Here is a 12,048-nt window from a genome sequence, read left to right on the forward strand (position 1 = left end):
TTCTCTTAAATAAACCTGGGCCACCAACTGTGCTTATGTTGGTTAGTGTTACTTTGTATATTGTACCATCCTTCTGCTCAATCAGTTTTGTTCTTATGAAGAAGAGTATTGAAACAGTGTACGAGATTACTATTTTACAAGTACCAGCAGATAAAGAATGGTAAAATTTAGTATGTTTTAGGTAGAGGTGTTTTCACAGTAGATAGAATTAAAAACTTGAAATATATAAGGAAAGATTGTTTCATAAATAAACAAAAATGTATACAGCAGCTTAGTTTTATCAGATAAAATAGTAAAGTCAGAGTTTTCTCAGTGTTAATATCTTGACATATAGATGTACCAGGGTATGAAATTAGAATAATTTGAATGATGCTTGAAGTGGCAATAAGATGTGATTTTCACTTTCTATTATGGCTAAAGTTTGAATTAAATTCTCAATAACCTCTACTGTTAGGCTCTTATTAGAAAATGATTTATCTTAGACATTTTAATATTTAATATTAAGTGATTTCAGATTTTCTCTTATAATAATATTCTTTATATTTCTTTTAAAAAATGTTCTCATTCTTTATTTTGTTTAAGCCTTACAATTTTGTGAGGTGGATGGGGAAGGAAATATAAGTAAAGAAAATGAAGCACAGAGAGGAAAAATGCCTACCTAAATTCATGTTTCCATTTTATGACAGAGCCAGGGATGGTTCTTTTTATGTCTTTTATTATAAATCTTTATGATAAAAAAATCCTGTAATCTATAGATCTTATATAATATATAGATTTTTATTATAGGATATTTTATTTTAAGGTATTCCTTCTAAATCTGGGAATGGCCATCTAGTTACCATCAGTGTTATATATGCTTTTCCATAAGACTTTTTTCTACAACAAACTGAAGGCACCTGTTCCATCTTAGGACCAAAGAAAGACAGAAAATTTAATAGCTTGAATTGTTTCAAATATCATATTCAGTGAAATATACATAAAGTAACAGGAAATATATATATGGGAATCCATCCCTTGTCATCAGGTTTAGAGGTTGAGTTCCAGTGTTTAGTTATAATTTTTACAGAAAAATGAAGTTGAAACGAAATAAAATAATTAGCATGCCATTTTTTCAAGAAAAATAACAAATAAACCTCAAATATCATGCATTCCTTAGATTTGTACATTTTGTATCTTTCTGTTTTAAATATGTGTTGAATAAATGTAAATTTTATGTAGATACTGAAAGTAGAGTCTTTGTTATAATAATTTTTTAAATTGTCACTTCATGTAAACTTTGTTACTAGTCTGGTTAGATTTGTAACAGGCAACAGCATTCGTGTTGCTTTATGATGCAAAGTCAGCTGCCGTTAATTTAAAGAACTTCTGCCTCAGCAAATTGTACTTTGATGTTTTTATTTTGAGACAAGTGTTTCTGAAATAGTCCAAGTATCTTTGTATTTAATAGCTGTTCTCCTCAAATATCTGTCAAAACTGTTACTTATCTTATTCACATCAATAAATATATACTTCAGTTTCTATTATTTTAATGTAGCAAATTATATGAGACTTTTATTTTGATATAGTTAGAGATAGAAATGAATTAACCAGGTAGTTATTGTTCTATGTAGTATAAATAAAACAAATATGTGTATGGTATTGAATATCTCTCAATAATTGCACACATGTCTTTGTTATGCCTTTAGAATTCTTGCTCTGGTTATTTTAAGTCACTTTATATTAATGTATTATCCTCTGAAATTATTCTCTGATAATTTCTTTGAATGTGTACTGCCCATTCTCAAATGCACATTTGTAGTGGATACTTTCTATGCAGAGCAGATGGGCTTTTTAAGTCTAAATAACTGGTGACTTATTCTACATAATTGCCCTTTTTGAGAGCCTGAGAATTTTTTTTGTGTGTTTGTTTTATATCTTAACATTAATAACTATGTGTTCTGCAGGACAGTTTACAAGTGTTATCGTATTTGGTCCTCGTAGCAAATCTTTAAGTTTGGCATTATTATTTTCATTTTATAGATGAGAAAACTGAGGCTTAGGAAGTCTCCCCTACATAGGAAGTAAATAGGCCCAGGCCTATCTATGCATCAAGTCCAGCTCTTAGCCACTGCAATATATAGTAGTCCAGGATGATTTCTAGTTCAGCAGTATTGGCTCCTTGAAAGTGCTGAATCACAGTAAATTTAGAATTGCACTATTTTACAACCTGGTGCTTTACAGAATACCATGAAAGGACTTTAAGAAAAGGGCAATACAACTTGAAGAAATCAAGTAGTTGTCAAGGGCCCAGCAGAGTAGTGGCAGATCTAGGATTAGCTGTTAGAATTTTAGTCACCTGTCTTACTTACAACTTTCATTAATTGGTGGTTTTTTTGTTTGTTTGTTTGTTTTGCGGTACATGGGCCTCTCACTGTTGTGACCTCTCCCGTTGCGGAGCACAGGCTCCGGACGCGCAGGCTCAGCGGTCATGGCTCACGGGCCCAGCCGCTCCGCGGCATATGGGATCTTCCCGGACTGGGGCACGAACCCACGTCCCCTGCATCGGCAGGCGGACTCTCAACCACTGCGCCACCAGGGAAGCCCTATTTGGGCTTTTAATTCTGAACTTGAAGGCCAAGTGCCGATATATATGGGAGCATTAAATAAGATACATTTCATGTTATAGCACATTTATGCAAAATAAACTTTTCAATAATTAATTTTTCTTCTTCTTTTTTTTAATACAGTGGGATGCATCCTGCTTTTATCCTGGAGTTCACCCCTGTGGCTTGGATTTATCACAGTTGTGTCTGTCTTCGATCTCTGTGTTAACTAGAAATCAAGGAAAGACATGAGGAGGTTTGTTTACTGCAAGGTGGTTCTAGCCACTTCACTGATGTGGGTTCTTGTTGATGTCTTCTTACTCCTGTACTTCAGTGAATGTAACAAATGTGATGACAAGAAGGAGAGGTCCCTGCTACCTGCCCTCAGGGGTAAGTGCTTATGAAGCAAATGTTTCTTTCATAGCGATGAAAATGGTGATGACTCATGACAAAACATGAAATTTCAAAATAGAAGTTTATTGACTCAGAAGTGCATTTGGGCAGAACTATTAATGTACATTTAACCATGGGAAAGCTACTTTACGTTTCTTGGCCTCAGGTGTCTTGTCAGAAGAAGTGAGTTAGCTAACCTCTAAGTTACCTTCTAATTCTAATAATTCCAATGTTTTGTGACTGTAGTGAACATTCAAATTGGACAGAATTTTAAATTTAGGCTTCCAGAAGTATAAGCCTTTAGAGTCCAAGCACATAACATAAAAGAGGAAAACTACTAAAGTGAGATGGTGAGGATTGTAGCAAAATGAGACTACACATGACAGCCCTTGAAACTTCCAAAAGCAATAAAAAAAAAAAAGGCGCAGTGTATTTTTAACAAAACACATGTTGGTGGCCAGATTTAACCTGTGGGCTACCAGGTTGTTGCCCTATGTTAAAGGCAAAAGATAATTTCAAGTGTATTATAAAGTCACTTTAACTCAGTATTCCCTATTTAGGAACCAGTTTCAATGACTAGGTAAGAGTGAATGCTAAAGAAACATAATAATTTATATAAATGGTGATTTATTAAGTAAAGTCATAGAGATGCATTTCCTGAAGTTATTCCAAGTAATTTTTCTATGCTTTCTGTTGACTTAAATACCTATTAATATACTTCTAAAATATTCTTAGTAAATGAGTGCTTCTAAAGTACTTAAGCATGCTTGAAATTAGTTTTATTATCATTGAATTAAACATTAAAAATATCTAGTTTACATTAATTCTCTACTTAGCAAAATGTTTCTTTATAAACATGACAAAAGGTAAACTTTGAGTCCCTGTTGATATGTTCGTACTTTTTGGAAAAGTGATTCTAAATTACTGACTTGAGATTTGCATTTATTTAATGAATGTAATCTGCTTTTAATGTTACAGATATTTTTGAGGTTATTTATTAATCAAACTATGCTAATAAAACGAATTTCATTGATACTATCAGTTGTGTGAGGTTTAGGGAAACAGAGAAAAGCATTTCCAAAAATTAATTTTTGTCGAAAGAGTTTGTTGGACATCTTTAGTTTGCTTTGCAATAATGCTGTGGCCCAATTGGAGAAATTCTGATTATTTTCCTCTTTTCAAAATGAGTCTAATTCTCTCACTACAGTTTTTGACTAGTACAAAGAATTGAGAGAAAGTACTTTGGAACTGACAGAACCTAGACCCATTTAGGTAGTTTATATACATTTTTTATGCCTTTAATTAGAATTATTCAAAGAGGAGAACTTTATGAATCCATCAGTTTTTGATAAACGAATATGGGGATTAATTTGCTGATCTTTGGTTAGGATCCCAGAATAAATCAACCTTTTCTGTTTTTTTGTTAGAACCAGTTGAGCTGCTGCTTGGCTGAAAGTGGAAATGTGTTTTGATGGATCACATCAGTTTAGAATGATCACTTTGTCATTTGTTGAATGGAGACTTCTAGATTGGTCACAAAAAATGTTATAATCTGATTCAGCAAAACTATGACAGCCTTTTCCGGAAGTACCAAAAAAGCAGTTTTGCTGATTTAAGTGCTTAATGCTCAGTTTCAAATCTCAAAATGTAAAATTTAATGATGCAAGGCAAAAATAGTAATTTTTCCATGTACTTAAAATGTAAAATTAAACAATACTCTCTTTATTTTTAAGACTTATTTAATGTTATACAATAATATTTGTCTTGAAAAAATGAAAATTAGGCTTTATGGTTTTTAATTTCATCTTCTACTGTTACTTATTATTTTAGAATATTACTTTATTTAGGAATTTGTGCCATGTATTTCAAATAATATTTTATTTACAGGTAGGTGATGTTGTGCAAAGTGCACTTAACTGAAATTTTCATGTTCTAGATATGTTAAAAACAGGCTTTTTTGACAAAAAAGTTGATCTTTCCAGACCTTTGTGTCTCCATTATTAAAACAAAGGGCTTGGACTAGGTGTTTTCTAAGATCCCTTCTAGTTCTAAATTTTAAGCAGTTTGTAAATACCCAATATTAGCATCCGCTCTGAATTAATTTTTGAGATATGTTCATTCATTCACCAAATCATCAATTGTTTAAGTGCCTCTCAAGTTAACAGGTTGTACATCTTAAACTTACACAAAGTTGCATGTCAATTATATCTCAATTAAAAAAAAAAAAAGAAGAAGAACATAGTCCAGTAATGGGCAAAGAAAAAAATCCCAAGCATCAGGACCTCTGGCTTCATAGGTGGTATAACAAGATTACCCCACAGTTAAAAGCCCAGCTTTGTTGACCAACCTGGTCCTCACCTCCTCCGCCTTGAATTAGTTGTGTGACTTTTGGCAAATTCCTTAACAAAATCTTGGTGATCAAGACTGTAGTAATTGGCACAAAGGGTAGACAAACTGCACAATGCAACAGAATAGAGACCCTAGAAGTACACACACACAAGTTTGGAACATTCAGTATATGACTGAGGAAGCACTACAGATCAACGGGGGAAAGAAGAGCTCTTTCAATTAATATAGCTGAAAATAAAATGGTAATCTGGGTGGAAAACAGATGAAGCTGGGTGCTTAACTCATGTCATAAACCAAGATGTACTTTGGAAATATTAATGGCACAAGAAAACTTAACTTTTAGCAGAAAAAAAAATAAGCATTTATAAGACCATGAATTAAGGAACAATTCTAAAATACTATACAAAATCATTGACCATAAAAGAAAATATTGATAAATTTGACTATATTAAAATTAAGAAAGTTGATTCACTTAAATATACCTTAAAAAAGTAAAAAGGGAAGTTACAAACTGTAGAAGATGTTCAAAGAACATGTAACTGAGAGGTTATTGTCAGGTACATATAAATAACTCCCGTTATTAGTAAGAGAAGCCCACATAGGCCAACAGGAAAAAATGGGCAATAAACATGAATAGATACTTCTTGGAAAGAAAACAAATATAACAAAACAAAAAAAGAACCTTATGAAAAAATATTTAACATTAATTGTGATGAGGGAAATGCAGACCAAGACTATAACAATGTAGTTATATTCATTGAATTGGCAAAAATTAAAAAGGCTAATAATACCAGTTGTTAGAGGTGATGCATCTCCACATTTTTATAGTAACTTCAGATAACGGTTTGGCATCATCTCTGAAATCTAAAAAATTCATGGATGACTCAGCACTCCTAGTGGTATGTTTTTCCATATAAACAAATATTTCATAGTGCTACTGTTCATAAAAATGAAAGCTGAAAATAATCCATAGGTCAAAGGAAAAGCTGATGTATGAAGAGTGATATAAAATGAAAGAGAATAGTATATTTTAGTCAAAATGAATGAACTACAGCAACCTGTACCAGTATGAATTAATCCTCATGATACAATAGTAAGTACAGAAGTTATATTGATATCTTTCAGAGATGATATATGGCACGGTACAGTTTGAAAAGCTAAAACTAACTAAAAATTTAAAATATACACTTTAGGACTCTACAGAGATATGACAAGACTTTTTATAAAGCAATAAAGCTAATTATGAACATAGGATTTAGGATGTCGTTTGTCATGTGTAGGGGGCAACAGTGGCATGGGGTGTGTGTGAGTACTTTGACTGAATGTGGAGTGTTACTAGGGTCCTAGGTTTGTTTTGGATGTGGGTTTGATGTATCTATTACATAATACAGATAACTAAGCGAGTGAATAAGAGCCACTGAATGGATTTGAAAAAAATGGGAAGCCACTGAAGAGGTTTAAAAGGCAGCAGACATGATCACCTCTGTGTTGTGGAAAGATCACATGTGGAGACTAGATTGGGGAAGAGCCATCTCTTCACGGAGGCAGGGTAGGAAGTTGTGGTAGCCTTTCATGAATTCTGTGTGGGAAGTGAGGCCTGCTTAGAGCAGAGCAGTGCCAGTGAGTTGTGAGAGAAGTGGGTAAAATGAAGAGGCATTTGAGATATTGGGAGCTTGCTTGACTGGCTCTGGCGGGTGGAGGAGATGGAAATGTCAAGGACAGATCTCAGGTTTCTTGCAGGGCATTATTTGATCCAGTTTCCTGAGAGCGGAGATGGAGGAGGAGACATTTTGAGGGTGGATATTGAGTTTATTTTGGACATGTTTAGTTTGAGACACATGTTGGGCAACTGAATGGAACTGTTCAGTAGGAAGTTGACTACATTATTAAACTCTAAGTATCAAACTGAAAAGCCATCATTATTCTTTCTAAAATGGATTACATTCTTCTCTTCCTTATTAAATGGAATATATGGGATACAATTAAATCTTTGCTTCTGAGTCAGCATTATCATTTCACACATCAATTATTGAACGATGCTGTAAAAAATGATTATTTTAGGGACTTTCATGGGAGCACAAAGACTTGTTCCAATATTAGATACAGACCCATGAATCCTTTTCCTTTTCCTATTTTCTAGAGGATTGCTTTTGGGTAACATAAGTTCTTGTCAGGGGAGCATGTTAACTCTTTTATGCCACTCTGGGGCCACTTAGAGCTAAAATGCACTGAAGGATATTTCTAACTCCTAACTGGTATGGAGTAGTAAGTGGTGCTGCTCCCAAGTTGGAAGAGTTAGAATAACTATTTGAGAGAACAGGTATTTAAAAAGACCAGTGCTGCTGCAGTGCACCGACAAACGCTTTGGGGAAATCTGAGGTCATGTGGCCAGTCTGCATGAGCACCATGCATAATGAGTCCTCCTCCACCACCTCCACCCAGGGCCACACGTCCTCAGGCAAGTTAATTTGTCTCTCTGGGCCTCAGTCACCATCTGTAAAACGAAATGGATATGAGTCATGGTTTTAAGTCACGCTCATCTCCAAATGAAGAATTATGTTTCTAGCTATTTTTTCCAATAAAACTATGGAAAATGAACTATTTTCGTATCTGGCTTTTGGTCAGTCCATAGACAATGTGTAGTCTGCTGTGAGAACTGGTGATGTGGAAGTGACATGGGGAGAGGTCTGCTTAGAAACCCCAGAAGAGCCTTCTCATCATCACAGAAGACAAAAGGGATATAAAGTTACGATATTCAAGAAGGGAAGGAACCTGCAATTCTTTAACTGATCTTGAATCTTGAACATATTACACATACTTGGGAAATGAAATAAAATTTACCTTCAAGAAAAGGGGAGGGAGAGGAATATCTAAGAAAGAGTTGTCGCTTGTATATAGACAAAGATAAGTACATTAGCCAATGATAACAAAAATAATTATAAGCTATGATTGTTCTAAATTATTTATACATGTTAACTTAATTTTCACAAAAAATATGTGAAGTAGACATTCTTATTCTTTTACATATAAAGAAACTGAGGCAGAGTGAGCATATGGGGAAATCACTTCTGTGTTTCTCTTTTGCTCACACACGTAATACTTCTAACGCCAGATGTGTGGACTTTTCCCCCACACCAAGCAATTCTCTGCGACGTCAGCTGAGTGTCCTACAATTCTGACACTGCCTATCTGGAGTGAGCATCAGACCCCACAAGTTAAGGGCTCAGTCCCACAAGGATGCCCCCACTTCATACACAGATCGCCAGTCCCAGGTTGTCACCAGTACTTCTGATCAACCAGCTATAACTTGGCGTTTCCTTGACCTCTTCTTGAGTTTGATAATTTGTCAGAATGCTTCACGGAACTCAGGGTAACATTTATTTACATTTACCAGTTTATTATAAAGGATATAATAAAGGATGTGTGTGAACAGCCAGATGAAGAGTTACATAGGTTGAGGTCCAGAAAGGTCCCAAGTATAGGAGCTTCTGTGCCCATGGAGTTGGGGTGTATGACCCTCCTGTCATGTAGATGTGTTGACCAACCCAGAACTTCTCTGAACCTTATACTTTTGGGATTTTTATGGAGGTTTCATATAGATATGATCGATCACCAACTCAGTCTCCAGCCCCTCTCCCATTACTGGAGGATGGGAGGTGGAGCTGAATATTCCAAGCATCTAATCATGGCCTGGTCTTTCTGGTGACCAGTCCCATCCAGGAGCTATCCAGGAGCCCACCCAGAGTCACCTCATTAAAACAAAAGATGCTCCTATGAGATGCTCTAATCCCAGGAAATTCCAAGGGATGTAGGAGCTCTGTGTCAGGAACTAGGGTCATGGACCAAACATTAGAACAAAAGATGCTTCTGGTGCTCTTAGAACGTAGGACATTACAAGGGTTAGAGCAGCTCTGTGCCAGGAGCTGGATCCAGAGACCAGTACCTCCTATGATTTCACGGTGTGGTTAAGAGGGAGTGCCAGAATTTTAACAACCAATGGAACAGGAGTTGGGTATTACAATGCAAGTTCAGTAAAGGGCTTTGTTATCACTTAATGCCAGTTTGCACTGGAGTTTAAGTGCCATGCTTTCATTCAAATACCAGTATGGAGTACACAGTCGGAAAATGTGAATTGAGTGTCTTGTCTTCATTCTCAGAGACACTAGAGAGACTCAGCCAAAACTCCCTGTCTAGTAGGATGTATAAATCCCAGTCAGGAAAATATTTCCTAGGGACCATTCTGTTTTCAGATCGTTTATAAAACAGTATCACCTTATCTGGTATTTTAAGGTTTTGCAAAGTTACTTTCATCCACTTGTATCCCTTAAGACCTCTTCACTGCTGCTATGAATTGGGGGAAATCAAGAAGATGAGTGGAATTGTTGACTGGAATCTCAATGCTATACCTCCATGTTTCCCTTGGTCCTGCCTGGGACACTCCCTGCTTTCTTCTCATAAATCTGGGGACACAGGTAGCCTTGCAGGATCTTAGTTTCCCAGCCAGGGATCAAACCTAGGCCCTGGCAGGGAAAGAGCAGAGTCCTAATCACTGGATTGCCAGGGAATTCCCTCTTTTGTTTCTTCTAAATCTCCTCGTAACATTAACGCCTAGCCATGTACTTACTTATTAAACAGTAAATGTTTATTGATTTTGTTTGATTAATCTTTAGTGCTTCAGGGGAGAGTTCCTGTGACTAGGTGTGAGAGGAAACCGTAAACTTGTGAATTAAAGTGTTAAAACTAACACCACATTTGGAACTTCCCTGGTGGTGCAGTGGTTAAGAATCCGCCTGCCAACTCAGGGGACACGGGTTTGAGCCCTTGTTTGTGAAGATCCCACATGCCGCGGAGCAAATAAGCCCGTGCACCACAATTACTGACCCTGCACTCTAGAGCTCATGAGCCACAACTACTGTGCCTGCATGCCACAACTACTGAAGCCCACGTGCCTAGAGCCTGTGCTCCACAACAAGAGAAGCCGCTGCAATGAGAAGCCCATGCACCACAACGAAGAGTAGCCCCCACGCGCCGCAACTAGAGAAAGCCCGTGCACAGCAACGAAGACCCAACACAGCCATTAAATTAATTAATTAATTAAAAAGAAAAAAAAACTAACACCACATTTTTCTTGTTTTTTAAAAATATGGCTTTACCTTTTGGGGGGAGGGTAGAAGAGTGTGATTGGTTAAAATGCACTGTCAGTACTGGAATTGCCCCGCATAAATTATGATGACCACTGGAATTTTTGGCGATAATATTTATAGTCATACAAAAAGTGGGACATATGGACAGTCACCTGGGATTAAAGGCATATATGTCCCAGATAATTTTCAATCAAGTTTATAAATAGTTTTCAAAAGTTAATAGACTTTTAAAAATTTTGACCTTTGATTTTGCTTCTGCCTTTCATAGTTTTATTTACAACTCACTCTGAGCCCTTCTCCAGTCCACATGGACATAGCAATGTCAGGAAGAAAAATAAATTGTAATAATGAACAATTATGAGGTTTACTGTGCCAAGTGCTTTTTATAGATACACTGTTTCGATTAGTTCTCACAGTGGCATTGAGGGTAGGTACTATTATTATTCTCATTTACATATAAGAAACTGAGATCTGAAAAGGTTAATTAAGTTCCCCAATGTTGCAAGACTAAGAAGAGGGAAGAAAGGGCTCACAGCCTAGTTTGTCAGACTTTTGAGCCCACACTTTGAACCACAGTGTTATGCTGTGTCCCTGACTCAGGTGCCTAGACTCCTTTAAGGCAAAATAATCATAACATTTATATAGTATTTATAAAATACGCATATAGGAATATTTCTGGAGGACAAAGAAGGAGGTGGCCACCGATCTTGGGTAAAAAAAATGTCTTATTTAATTAGGAGAAAAGTACTCTGGCAGGCTTACCTGTCTGAAAGGTAGGCTTTCAGACTTTAGCAATTTTACATTTATTGAGTTTCTACAGTATACTAATTAATTTAGGTTGCAATTTTCCTCAGCAGTTTCCTTTGGGGCCAAGCCTCTGAAGTCTTACAAAGAATGATTAAAAGTTCTGAACAGTAGTGAAGCACTGTTTTTTCCCAAAACTTTAATAAAAACGATTGATACAATTTTTGCATCCATTTATTCAATGGTACTAGGCTAGGTACTATGAAATATCCAAAGTTTAATCAAATAGAACATCTGTCTTCAGGAATCACACAGTCTACTGGAGACATGACATGTACATTACAAGACAGAAAGTGGTGGCTGCTATAAGAGAGATACCAAGTAAACTGCTGTGAGAGGCCCTGACATATATAAATTATGTGGACATTTGAAAATTGGGAGGGAGCAAGTACCAGGAGGGAATAAATTATCAGGGGAAAGCTATTGGCTTTCCCAAAATGAGGATGTTGGAAATCAGTGAATCAGTTGATTGGGGCAGAGTCAGACTCAAAGGGGATTTCTAGATTTTAGGTTGAAAGTTGGGATAAAGACAGATTTTAAAGGACTTTGAGTACTGGGGAAATGAATTTTTAACTTTGTTCTTTAGGAAATTGGGAACCATTGAAGGTTTCTGTTAAAGAAAAGATGTGTTTATCGTCAGATAATGTTTGGAAGGGTAATGCAGGGCTGTTTATTAAATATGCAAGAGAGTAGCACTAATTTTTATCTTTATTCAGATAGAGACTCAGATGCTTGAGTTTTATTTATTAATTAAAACCACTTGAATTAGATGGTAA

The 12,048-nt window shown here is 36.0% G+C and overlaps 1 protein-coding gene across 1 annotated transcript in view; it reads left to right on the plus strand.

Moving 5' to 3' along the window:
• The first annotated feature begins 2,830 nt into the window (after positions 1–2,830).
• GALNT13 (polypeptide N-acetylgalactosaminyltransferase 13) overlaps positions 2,831–12,048 on the plus strand; it is a 477,309-nt gene continuing 468,091 nt past the window's right edge. The window contains exon 1 of the mRNA XM_060106387.1: positions 2,831–2,972. Within this exon, the coding sequence (XP_059962370.1) occupies positions 2,831–2,972 (142 nt within the window). The remainder of the gene's footprint in view (positions 2,973–12,048) is intronic.

The sequence above is a fragment of the Mesoplodon densirostris genome, chromosome 8, assembly GCF_025265405.1.
Source record: "Mesoplodon densirostris isolate mMesDen1 chromosome 8, mMesDen1 primary haplotype, whole genome shotgun sequence".
NCBI lineage: Eukaryota > Metazoa > Chordata > Mammalia > Artiodactyla > Ziphiidae > Mesoplodon > Mesoplodon densirostris.